At 50.8% G+C, this 11,671-nt stretch overlaps 2 protein-coding genes, 1 long non-coding RNA gene and 2 other non-coding genes across 7 annotated transcripts; 1 reads left to right on the top strand and 4 right to left on the bottom strand.

Moving 5' to 3' along the window:
• Window positions 1-245: 245 nt before the first annotated feature.
• Window positions 246-5,340, bottom strand: LOC128854104 (uncharacterized). Of its 2 annotated transcripts, none has more exons than XR_008453003.1 (5): window positions 4,996-5,134; window positions 4,289-4,344; window positions 3,453-3,500; window positions 2,388-2,437; window positions 246-661 (listed from the first exon to the last, which is right to left on the bottom strand). It is a non-coding gene; the product is annotated as an uncharacterized LOC128854104 (long non-coding RNA). The 2 variants fall into 2 exon arrangements; XR_008453002.1 differs by having other exon boundaries at window positions 247-661; window positions 5,124-5,340.
• On the bottom strand, window positions 3,280-3,413 carry LOC128854136 (small nucleolar RNA SNORA17). Its single transcript, XR_008453059.1, has one exon. It is a non-coding gene; the product is annotated as a small nucleolar RNA SNORA17 (small nucleolar RNA).
• LOC128854135 (small nucleolar RNA SNORA17) lies at window positions 3,977-4,109 on the bottom strand. The gene has a single exon (XR_008453058.1). It is a non-coding gene; the product is annotated as a small nucleolar RNA SNORA17 (small nucleolar RNA).
• A 1,092-nt stretch (window positions 5,341-6,432) lies between the features above and the next one.
• On the bottom strand, window positions 6,433-9,104 carry MRPS2 (mitochondrial ribosomal protein S2). Of its 2 annotated transcripts, none has more exons than XM_054084231.1 (4): window positions 9,011-9,104; window positions 8,721-8,777; window positions 7,832-7,961; window positions 6,433-7,312 (listed from the first exon to the last, which is right to left on the bottom strand). In XM_054084231.1, the coding sequence occupies exons 1-4, from the start codon at window positions 9,036-9,038 to the stop codon at window positions 6,769-6,771; spliced, it is 759 nt and encodes a 252-aa protein (XP_053940206.1). In that variant the 5' UTR covers window positions 9,039-9,104; the 3' UTR covers window positions 6,433-6,768. The 2 variants fall into 2 exon arrangements, with proteins under 2 accessions (XP_053940206.1, XP_053940207.1); XM_054084232.1 differs by having other exon boundaries at window positions 8,721-8,774; window positions 9,011-9,089.
• On the top strand, window positions 9,098-11,579 carry PIERCE1 (piercer of microtubule wall 1). The gene is made up of 3 exons (XM_054084233.1): window positions 9,098-9,285; window positions 9,951-10,029; window positions 10,191-11,579. The coding sequence occupies exons 1-3, from the start codon at window positions 9,191-9,193 to the stop codon at window positions 10,374-10,376; spliced, it is 360 nt and encodes a 119-aa protein (XP_053940208.1). The 5' UTR covers window positions 9,098-9,190; the 3' UTR covers window positions 10,377-11,579.
• The last annotated feature ends 92 nt before the right edge of the window (window positions 11,580-11,671 follow it).

Consider the following 11,671-nt stretch of genomic DNA (forward strand, 5'->3'; position numbering starts at 1 on the left):
TCTAGATTTCCCACATTAGCTGGAAAAAGAGGAAGAGCCAGAAGGAAAGACTTATAATCCAATCCCACAGGTGTTGCTTTAGCAGCGTAGGAGGTTTGTGCTACAACGGGACAGAGGTAAGCAGCAAGACTCCCACCTTTTATTTTTCAAATTAGAACATCCCAGTTCCCATATCCATAAATAAGAGTCTTAAATACTACAACAGTTAAACATTTTAACATCACTTGGGGTACTACAAATACACCAGCACAATAATTTCAGACTTCTTGTGGGTGGCATCTTTATTTAGGTTGTTTTTTTTAAAAATCCTTAACCATGTAGAGAAAACACAGACTGGAGCAGCAGCACTTTAGAATCTGGCTGTGAAAACAGTGCACGAGCTGAGACGACTGGAAGAAGGGCGAGATCACAACTCTTACCATTATCCAACAGAGTACAGCAAACCAGAAAGGACTCTGGGGAGAGAACAGCTGTAATTTTAACCTCAGCAACACAGGTTGGAGCAAACATTCAGAATGACAAGGTTTAAAGGCTGTAGTGTGCTCAAACCCACGCATGAAAAAAGATGGGAGTTTTAAGAATCTACACATCTTCAAATGCAGACACCGCCAACCATTTCTGTAGCCACGCTTGCCAGAAATTCTAAACCTCAAGGCATGATCTGCAAACAAAAAAGAAGCCCAGGCTATTAGACAGCTTCAAATACAGCCAGCAGAGGTTAGCAGTAATGTCAATGCTAAGTAGCTAATTAAATCCGTACCATCCCAACTCCTGCTGTTCAGTACAGTATCTGAATTAAGACACTGCAGCCTGTAAGGACAGAACTGCTTTTCATTTCAGAGACAGCATTTTCAGTCAATTGATGAATTGCATCAGGTTTCACATCTCAGAGGAAATAAAGCTTCATTAAATTAACCCAAATTTTAGGGAAGTCTTCAGCTGGGCTTAGTTGTCACAATTCACAGCGAAACTTCGCAAAGTGATTTACTCCAGTGCAGAACTACAGGAACACCCGAACTTACAGAGGATGTATTCACTGCAGTCGGTGGAAGCCTGCAAACCTGTGTGGATCAGGACCTAGTGCAGTGACAGAAGGCAGGTGGCACTAATTAGACTAATTTAGGAGAGGTTCATTGCCACTTGGTCAGAAAGGGTTAAGTTAATGTGCAGATTCTTCATTCCTTTTCAAGCCATTTTAATACAAAATACTCCTCTTTTCCACAGGCAGTTCTTACAGTAGAGCAATATCCATAGCCCCGGATTCTGCTCAGACTTGGGAAGACATTTAGCAACAAATGCTATCTGGAAAATTTTAATGGCTATCTTGAGCCTCACACACTAAAGTTCTAAAGAGACTCATTAAAAACTCACTGCCCCTACAGGACCCTTGATGTGAGCTAATTCTGCTGAAAAAAACTCAAATATGTATTCCAGCATTAAAAGAAGTCAGAGAAATATAAAGAGTCACATTCTAAGGCATGGCTCTTTGCATAACCATATCCTCAACAACCTTATTAGCATTCTTTTCCAAAGCCACCGCTGGTAGGCAGCGACTTTTCCCAATTAAACGGCTCATTTTGCAGCCAGCAGCTGCCTGCTTGGTTAATGGAACCTTTGGCCCTCCTAATGCCTGTTTAATGAGGACATTTCCCACCATTTAACACTGCCAGATTTTGTCAAGCTATCAGTCACTGCAAAGCCTCTCAAGAATTTCACAATGCTGTCTTACAGCTTCTCTCACCGCTTGTTTTTTAGCACCAGGAGAGCAGAGGCTCACATGCACATCATCACCCAAGAAAGGGCAGTGAGACACAGAGTTATCGGGGTATACTCAGACCTGCGCTCCCCAGCCTTGGAGATCAAGCTCCTTTGCTGTCACACTGGCACATAAACACTGCAGAAACTAACTAAAAAGTCACATTGTGCTCAATCATGTTTTTGCTTTTTGTCTGATGTGTTACCAGCTAGAACCTGCTAGTCAAGGAAGCTCGATCTGTCTTGGCAAACAGGGCAAAGCATTTCACTGCTGCACTTACCATGAGGACTTTTAAAAAACTTCACATTTAAGCATAAATTTTTTGCTTGGATTACTGAAATCAATCTTTTTGACACAATCTCATTACCTTGCACACCTGTGACATTTTTACAGTACTGCTTTGTACCAGACTGCATTGCGACGAGAGCCTGTTTGGATATTCTCAGGCACTCTAAGAAAGTGTAGGCTCTCAGTAGAAGTGTTTTGTTCTGGCCAACAGCTGCCCTGAAAAGGATGCACTTTGCAGCAGAGAAAGGCAGCTTGAGAAAGTGAAATGAAAGTGTTGATCAGCCTGTGTCTCACAAGAAATCAGGACAAGATGTACCAACCCAAGAAATGACCCAACACCTACCTTTAACACGCAAAGTAGGTTCCAGAACTCAGTTCTGTTCTCAAAAGTAACTGTAAGAAGGAAAAACATCTTCAGTTTGAGTTTTTTAGGGAGGGGGTGGTTTGGTTAGTTGTTTTTCTCCCTGCTTACAACAAACTTAAGAGCCCATTTCCCCCTTCTCCTCCACTCTCAGGTACAATTCTTGGTACCTACATAATGCTGTACCCTGCAAAACTCAAGAGTGCCCTTTCACAGGCACAACAGGTGGCAAGCAAGGATGCCTTCCAGACCTTAAAGGACTGCTGAGGACAAAAATAGAATTCAGGAGTAGAGCTGTCACTTCTATTTGTCCTTGCAAAGAAAAAAAAATAAAAAAAGGAAAGGACCTTCCCTGCTGCTGTTAAAACTGGCATCATTTTAACTGCTCTTCAAAGGAAATTTGCTCCATCTTCTGCTGATTCTCTGGAGAAAAAGGTATACAGGGAAACAATGTCAAGCTACTAATCTCTCACCAGTTACCAGTTTCAGGCACAGGGAGCCCCTTCATGTCTGCCCTTGATGATAATAACGCCATCAAGTCAGCAAAATCTCCAAGGACTCAGGACTATTAAAATAAATACTGGAGTCTGCCATTCTTTGGGAACAATAAAAGATGTGACATGCAGGAAACCCAAAGTAGCTTTTAACATAGCATGTTAGCAAAACAGAAGTTTTACTTCTAAGGTATAGAACATGACAGCACAAAAGTCTATCATGTCTTTTATCTGTCACATAAACAAGGCACTCATTAAGAGAATGGCTGTCTCACTGAAGGACAGACAGGGTTTGCTTCTGTTCTCTGTACCCTCACAGCTCTCCATCCTTCAAGGTTCAAGATTAACATTAAAGAAACAAACAGGAAATGCAATAAATAATTGTCAGGTTGCTTGTCATTCCTGAGTGCCCACAGGGTTTGGAGCACTAGCAAAGACACAGCCTTTTCCTCTCTGCCACCGAATGACACAAACATGGCACTACAGCCACATCTGCAACACGAGATGGGGCATGGAGCTACTCAACAGGGAACTCCCATCCAATGCTGCTCACCTCGGGTCTTTTGAGATCTCCTGGGGCTGCCGCATCGCACAGCTTTCACTGAAAAAGAAGTGGAAGTACATAGGCATTTATTTAATATATTTAGACACACTTCAAAGCCTGGTTGTACAGTTAATGTTTCATTGAACAGAAATTCCAAGGGCCCAGTAAGAGAGGGAAGTTAAGGAAATAAACACATAGCATAAGTGTATTTTTACTACAGCAGTAAGGTTGGTGATGCCAGCACAGGACTCCCAGGACACGCTTTCAGCAATGTCACCAGCTTGCCATGTGGCTTTAAACAGTTTCATTCCACCTACATTGCCATAATACCAGTCTACATATGGACAGGATTCTACCATCTTCAAGGCTAAATCATCAGAAAGTCATGCACAGCCTTTCTGCCGCACATCCACTACAGGTCAAACACAACCCCCTTCCTTTCTATTACATAGGGATCTCACATTAGAGGCAGTTAAAAATTAAAGAAAAGGTTTAGTTTCTCACAACTCTCCTGTTACACCAGCCTATTTATAAATGTCAGGCTATCAATCACTCTGAGTGCTCACGGGTTTCAGAACAAACGAGCGTAGAACATAGCCTGTCTCTCTCTGCCATCTAATGACACAAAGATGTCACAGCAGCCACCTTTGCAACGCCAGTGGCAGGTTGAAAAATCCCACTAAGACTGAAAAAGGTGATAGCTATAGGTATCTGCAAGAACAAGATTGCATCTCCTACTCAGAAAACAGACTCACAAAGGTATCAGGTGCATACACTAGATAGTAAACAAACTAGAGAGAGGGCTGAGGCTTACTCTGACAGCCTTTGTGTTAGGCACCACTTACCCTTGATTTCTCAAGTCGTGATCTTTTTTTCAGCTCACCTTTTGTCTTCTGCCAGCCTGAAAAGACAAAAAGAAAGGGAGAAGAACGCATTTAGTAACAAATGAGTGTTCAGATGACTGCACACCACTAAAAGAAACCCAGAAAATTAAAACAAAAAAAAAGTAATAACTTAACACATTCACTGTAGTTACTCAAATCTTTAAAAGCATTGCCCTTAAACCTGAAAAGGCATCAACATTGTTTCCTCCCTTTCTTCGCTCTGGCTGTTCCATTCCTGGAGATGTTCAGGGCCAGGCTGGATGAGCCTCGGGCAGCCTGATCCAGTGGGAGGTGTCCCTGCCCGTGGCAGGCGGGTTGGAACTGGATGATCTTTAAGATCCTTTCTAACCAAACGATTCTACGATTCACTGGAAGCACAGCCCTTTGCCTCATCTACCTTCACCTCTGTACATTATCACAGAAAGGCTTGAGTTGGAAGGGACCTCAAAACCCATCCAGTCCCACTCCGGCCATGGGCAGGGACACCTCCCACTGGATCAGGGGCTCTGAGCCCCATCCAACCTGGCCTGGAACCCCTCCAGGGATGGGACAGCCACCACTGTTCTGGGCAACCTGGGCCAGGGCCTCCCCACCCTCACTGCAAAACATTTCTTCCAAGATCTCATTTAACTCTCCCCTCTTTCAGCTCAAAACCGTTCCCCTCATACCGTCCCTGCACCCCCAGATCCAGAGCCCCTCCCCAGCTTTCTCGGAGCCTCTTTCAGCGCTGGAAGCTGCTCTGAGGTCTCCCCGGAGCGTTCGGTTCCGCTCTGCTGCGGTTGGACCCGTGACCCACACGCGCCTCCAGTCCCGCCTTCATCATCATCATCTTCTTCTTCTTCTTCATCCTCCTCCTCCTCTCCCCTGCACGGGGGGGTCCCGCCGCGGCGCCCCCTCGCCCCAGCATGGCCGGGAGGAGGCCCCGGGCCAGGCCCGAGCCGCGTTGGGGAGGAGAGAGAGGACGGAACTCTCACACCGCTGCCGCCTCGGCTGCCGAAAGGGCCGCGTGGTGCCCGCCTCCCGCTTATATGGGGCGGCGGCCGGAAGCGCTGCGGGGCGCCCTGCACGGAGCTCGGTGCCCCAGCGCCCCCCAGAGCGCCCCCTGGCGGAACGGAGGGCGAGGAGCAGGGGGCGGGCAGGAGAGGGACGGGGGGAAGAACGGGGAGGAGAGGGACAGGGATAGGGACAAGGATAACGATAGGGAGAGAGGAGAAGGATAAAGATAAGGATAGGGACAGGGAGGAGAAGGAGAAGGAGAAGGAGAAGGAGAAGGAGAAGGAGAAGGAGAAGGAGAAGGAGAAGGAGAAGGAGAAGGAGAAGGAGAGGGAAATAGATAAGGATAGGGATGGAGAGGGGAGAGGGATAAGGATAACAATAGGATCAGGGACAGGGGAGAGGGATAAGGATAACAACAGGATCAGGGAGAGGGATAAGGATAACAATAGGATCAGGGAGAGGGGAGAGGGATAAGGATGACAATAGGATCAGGGAGAGGGGAGGAGAGGGATAAGGATAAGGAGGGGAATAAGGATATGGACAAGGAGAGGAACATGGACAGGGATAGGGATGAATACAGGGTCAGGGACAGGGATAGGGTCACAGACAGGGAGCCCCGACCCAGACTCTCCCCCGTGCTGGTCCTGCCCCGCTGTGCTGCAGCACTGCTCCACGCACTCCCACAGAGGCAGAAGTTCCGTTAGTGGATGGATTTCACAGAATCATGGAATCATTGAGGTTTGGAAAGGCCTCTAAACTCAATCCAGCTCTCAGCCCAACCCCACTGTGCCAACTAAACCATGTCCAAGTACCACATCTACTTACACTCTTTTCGAACTCCTTCAGGGAAGGGGAGTCCACCACTGGAGTCTCCCTTTTCCCAGCGGCACCCCGCAGCCCCCCACCCGCTGTGGTGCAAGTTGGGCCTTGGGATAAAGCAGGGACCCTCCAAGCCTTCCATGCACCGGCCAGACTTGTGCCCCTGCCGCTCCCAGCCTGCAGTGCCCTGCGGATCACCAGGCTGGGGACGCCCTTCACTCCCCATCCCGTGACCATAAATGTTTGCCAGACTCTTCCATACCTTCCCATTTCACAAGGAAAGCAAGAAAAAAGGTTCACAGGGCCCTTTATTTGTCATATCAAGAAGAGGCACGAGATACAAGTGGTTTCACATGAGATCACAAGCTCAGGCCACAGGACAGAAGCACCTCCTTGCGGCAGGAACAAGGACAGGACAGGCGCTGGGTCTGACCTGGCTCCATCTCCCCTTGCGTGGTGCTGGACAATTTTATATTGAGCTGGAGACCCACCACAGCTGTGACCACCACAGGATCTCTGCTGAAAGCTGGTGCTTTGAGTGCAGGGTCAGTCCTGCAGCGCCTACAGGAGCAGAGCAGGACGCCCATCACCAAGCTGCTGGGCACGGCTAAGTTGTCTCTAGGGCTTTAATTGCCCTCTGCTTTGCTTCGCAGCTGGTCCAATGCCTCACTCTGCCTCCTCTTGTCCTTGGCGCGGATGATGGCCATCCTGAAGAGCTTGCAGTAGAGCTCCATGGCGGTGGGGCTGTCATCGTTGCCAGGGATGGGGTAGGTGATCAAGCAGGGGTTGCAGTTTGTGTCTACCACTCCGACCGTGGGGATGTTCATCTTGGCAGCATCCCGGATGGCCACGTGGGATTCAAAGACATTGTTGAGGCTGCTGAGGAAGATGAGGAGGTCGGGCAAGCGGACGCCGGGCCCAAACTGGATGTGGGCATTGGTGAGGAGGCCACCCTGCCAGTAGCGGGTGTGGGCGTACTCCCCGCACTCCCGCGCCGTGCGCTCAATCAAGTGGCAGAACTGGCGCTTGCGGCTAACGAAGAGGATGATGCCCTTGCGGTAGGCGATGTGAGCGGTGAAGTTGAGAGCCAGCTGGAGGTGCTGCATTGTCTGATCCAAGTCGATGATATCCTGATCCAGGCGGCAGCCAAAGATGTAGGGCTCCATGAACCTGCTCGGACAAAGGGAGGGTGACACAAGGGGACGCAGGGATGGAGTGCTACAGGCATCAAGCAGCGTTTCACAGAATCACAGAAGGGTTGTGGATGGATGGGCTCTCTGGAGCTCATCCAGTCCAACCCCTCTGCTAATGCAGAGTTAACTCCAGCTGGATGCACAGGAATGCATCCAGGTGGGTTTGAGTATCTCCAGAGAAGGAGATTCCACACCCGGGTAGCCTGTTCCAGGTCTTTGTCACCCTCACAGTCAGGAAGCTTTCCCTCTGTTCAGGTGGTTTCTGAATGTGGCCCCACAGAAACCTTCTCCCAGCCCAAGCCCTGGAGGTGCTCTCCGCAGAGAGGGTCCATACTGAGTAGGGTCTCTGTGCTTTTGCAGGGCAGTGTCCAAGCCCAGATGGAGATGTGGGTCTGTGTGGGCACTTCCAGATCTGGAGCAGCCCCCAAAGGCTGATGTGGTCAAGGGAAACACTTCTGAAATCAACAAACGCTAATCACGAAGCGGGATCACTCACCGATGCCGACATCCCTTTTTGTGCCCCAGGTGCACCCGAGCATCAAAGAGATCCTTCAGGGAGAAGAGCTCCTTCACGTTGAAGAAGTCAGGGTGGCTGAGAGGCTCGGACAGCAGCTTGTCATCCACAGCTGGGAGAAGGGACAAGCACAAACCATTGTTCCCTCTGAGCGTGTCCACAGGGGACAAGGCAGGAGTGGAGAGAGGGCTCTGGGATGCCCATGGGCACTGGTGTCACCGAAATTGGGAAAAGAAACTTCTTAACACAAATTAGGGTCTTAAGAAGCGGACGTTCTTTATTGGGCACCGGATATACAGTGGGTTCAATCCTCCTAGCGTATATGCCAGTAACTACAAGTAGCAGATTTTTTATACACTGAATTTATACACATTATATTTCTCATAAAAATCACGCATATTAATCACATCTCCCAATACTAATTATAACAGGTGTCCTCCCCCTCGTGCACGCTCCCCGCAGTCCCTTACTGAGTCTGAGACCCCCTACTCTATTTTCTCGGCATCTGGCTCCCGAAGCGCTGGCCAGAGGCAGATTTTCTGCAGCCTTCATTATTCCTTAAATATCACAAAACAAGGACTTAGCTGCATCTCGAAGCGCTGGCCTCTGCCTCATCCCTGGCTACAAACCCTTGGGGCAGCTGAAGCCAAAGTGTCCTCAGCTTCAGCCCAGACGCTTAGATTAATTAATGAGATGATTCGATTGGGCATCAGTACGGACACTGCATTTTACAGAGCAGCTCGTGTTGATTTGCTCAGGACTACAACCCTGGTGCCAGCAAGGATGCGGCCCCCCCAGGAGCTGGCAGCGCAGGGACCTGCTCGGGACCCCCTTTTCCCCGGGGAAGGGGTGTGTTTGGGGCAGCACTCACCGCGGGGCTGGGGCGCCAGGGCAGGAGCTGGAGCGCTGCTGAGGAGCCGCGGGGCTGCTGCGGGCGGAGAAAAGCGGTCAGAAAGGTGGGAAGGGCACGGGTGGGATGGGATGGGATGGGAAGGGCACGGGTGGGATGGGATGGGATGGGATGGGAAGGGCACGGGTGGGATGGGATGGGATGGGATGGGACGGGAAGGGCACGGGTGGGACGGGACGGGACGGGATGGGATGGGACGGGAAGGGCACGGGTGGGAGGGGATGGGATGGAGCTGAGCATCCCCCGCTCACCTGCCCGCAGCAACTGCCGCACCGCCATCCTCGGTCACCAGCAGCCGTAGGTCGACCCGGAGGAGGAGGAGGAACAGGAGGAGGAGGAGCAGGAGGAGCTTTCCGCTTCCTGCGCGGCGGGGGCCGGGCTGGGAGCGAGCGTAGCGTCCCGTATCCGAGCAACGCGCGGTGCCCGCGGCCATGGGCAGCCCCGGTCCCCGCACCAGCGACTGGTACCGCACCAGCCCGCGCCTGCCCGGCCGCTTCCAGAACCCAAGCTGCTTCCGCGGATACGGGTGAGCCCCGAGCCCGCGGAGCCCCTGGGCTGCAGCAAAGTGGAGCCCCCGGTGCGCCCCGGGCTGCAGCCGAGCGTAGCCCCTGCCCCCCCTGAGCCCCCCGGCTGTGGGCGAGTGCAGACCCCGAGCCCCCAGGCTGCAGCTGAGCAGAGCCCCAAACCCCCAGAGTCCCCCGACTGCGGGTGAGTGCAGACCCCGAGCCTCCCCGCTCCTGGAGCCCCCCAGGTTGTGGGTAAGTGCAGACCTGGAGCCCTCCAGCTGCAGGCAAGGGGAGCCCCCAGCCCCACAGAGCCCCCTGTGCTGCAGGCAAGGGGAGCCCCCAGCGCCACAGAGCCCCCCGGGCTGCAGGCAAGGGGAGCCCCCAGCCCCACAGAGCCCCCTGTGCTGCAGGCAAGGGGAGCCCCCAGCCCCACAGAGCCTCCCGGGCTGCAGGCAAGGGGAGCCCCCAGCCCCACAGAGCCCCCTGTGCTGCAGGCAAGGGGAGCCCCCAGCCCCACAGAGCCTCCCGGGCTGCAGGCAAGGGGAGCCCCCAGCCCCACAGAGCCCCCTGGGTTGCAGGCAAGGGGAGCCCCCAGCCCCACAGAGCCCCCTGGGCTGTGGGTGAATGGAGGACCTGGCCCCTGGAGTCCCCTGTCACCCCACGCCCACCCATGCTCTCCCCACAGGCAGCCGCAGCCTCACCCCCTGTACCGGACCACCAACCAGGCCTATGGCAGCAAAGCCCCCACAGTGCACGAGGTGCCGGTAGGTATGGATGAGGCATCTTGAAGTGCTGGCCTCTGCCTCATCCCTGGCTACAAACTCCCTGAGGAGCTGAAGCAAAATTGCCCTTAGCTTCAGCACAGGGTAAATGCTGTTGGTGTTGGCATTTAAACTGCCTTCTTGCCCTTTTCTCACCCTCGCAGACCTCCTTCCACATCACCTCGCATGCGTTCTCGAACACTCTGGGACAGTGCGGCATGTATAGCGACAACGGGCTCAACACTGCCCTGGAGAAGAGCTGCGTCACTGGCACAGCCAACTTCATCACCGCCCATGACCACCTCAACTTTCACCCCAGCTACAACCCAAGAGGCCCGTCGCACTGTTAGATGTGCACCAGTAACGGTGACAGCATGAAGCTGCTTCAGTTACTGCTGGCTGCCTAAATAAAAAATCACAAAACCCCAAAACCGCACACAAACGGCAGCATTGACCTTATGTGAATCTGTTGCTAAGCCTCACCTGAAAACATTTGAGGAACCACTACACAGTTGTGGTGTAGCTGCTCAATGGGGTTACATAATAGGTGGTTGGAATTAGACAATCTTTAAGGTCCCTTCCAATTTGGACTGTTCTATTTCACTGAGAACAGACACAAAGAATCACAGAACGGTTAGAAAGGACCTCAAAGCCCATCAAATTCCAACCGCCCTGCCATGGGCAGAGATGCCTCCTGATGGATGAGGATGCTCACAGCCCCATCCAACCTGGCCTTGAACACCTCCAGGGATGGGGCAGCTTTGACTTCTTTTAAGGTCTTTTCTAACTCAAACCATTCCATGATTCTATAAGCAGGAAAATTGCAATTAGTAGCAGCTGATCACTGCCTTCTGTAGCACTAACATGGTGCATGCTGCAAGGCATCCGCAGTGCTTAAGTGATCCTGAAAATTTCAGTTATCATTACTGAGGAGAGTAAAACTGTATAGACAGACTGTCAGGAAAATAATTCACGTGGCATGATCATCATCAGCAGATTAAAATACATGCTTCATGCTATTAACCACGTAAGTCAGGACTTGATAAGAATTTTCCCCTGGAACATAGGAAAAGAAAATCTTTCAGCGTGGTAAAGTGAGACTTGCTATGACCTTGCCATGAACAGCTGCAAAACTAGAAGCAGCAGTACATCTCTAAAAACAACCTCCCCAACCCAAACTGTTCCATGTATTGTTGGTTTTAACAGGGCTCCTCCCTAGTCATGGCCACAAACATAGCCTCGGGGGAAAAGCAGTTCAAATCTGTGTTACCCAAACGGGGTTTGGTAATTTGTTGGGAAAAATACAGACACCTCCTTTGGAATGAGCGGAAAAAAATCACTAATTTTCAGTTTGAGTGTTATTAGGAATACTGTCTCAATTTATAAAGGTTTAATGTGATTACTTGTCAATTCAATAGCTCGTATGAACCATTTTACTTAATTTACAGGCAGTAAATAGTTATAAATACGAGAACAATATACGTTACATATTGCCTTAACCTTTTCTCTGTCACTAATGATCCTTTCAACTCTTGGCTCAAGTACCACATATCATTAAAAATTAAGATTTTAAACCTGTTTCTGTACTATTTAATGAATAACCAACCTGTGTGTTTTCCGGAGGTACTCATTAAGCCTTTGGATT

The sequence above is a fragment of the Cuculus canorus genome, chromosome 19 (genome assembly GCF_017976375.1).
Source record: "Cuculus canorus isolate bCucCan1 chromosome 19, bCucCan1.pri, whole genome shotgun sequence".
Lineage (NCBI taxonomy): Eukaryota > Metazoa > Chordata > Aves > Cuculiformes > Cuculidae > Cuculus > Cuculus canorus.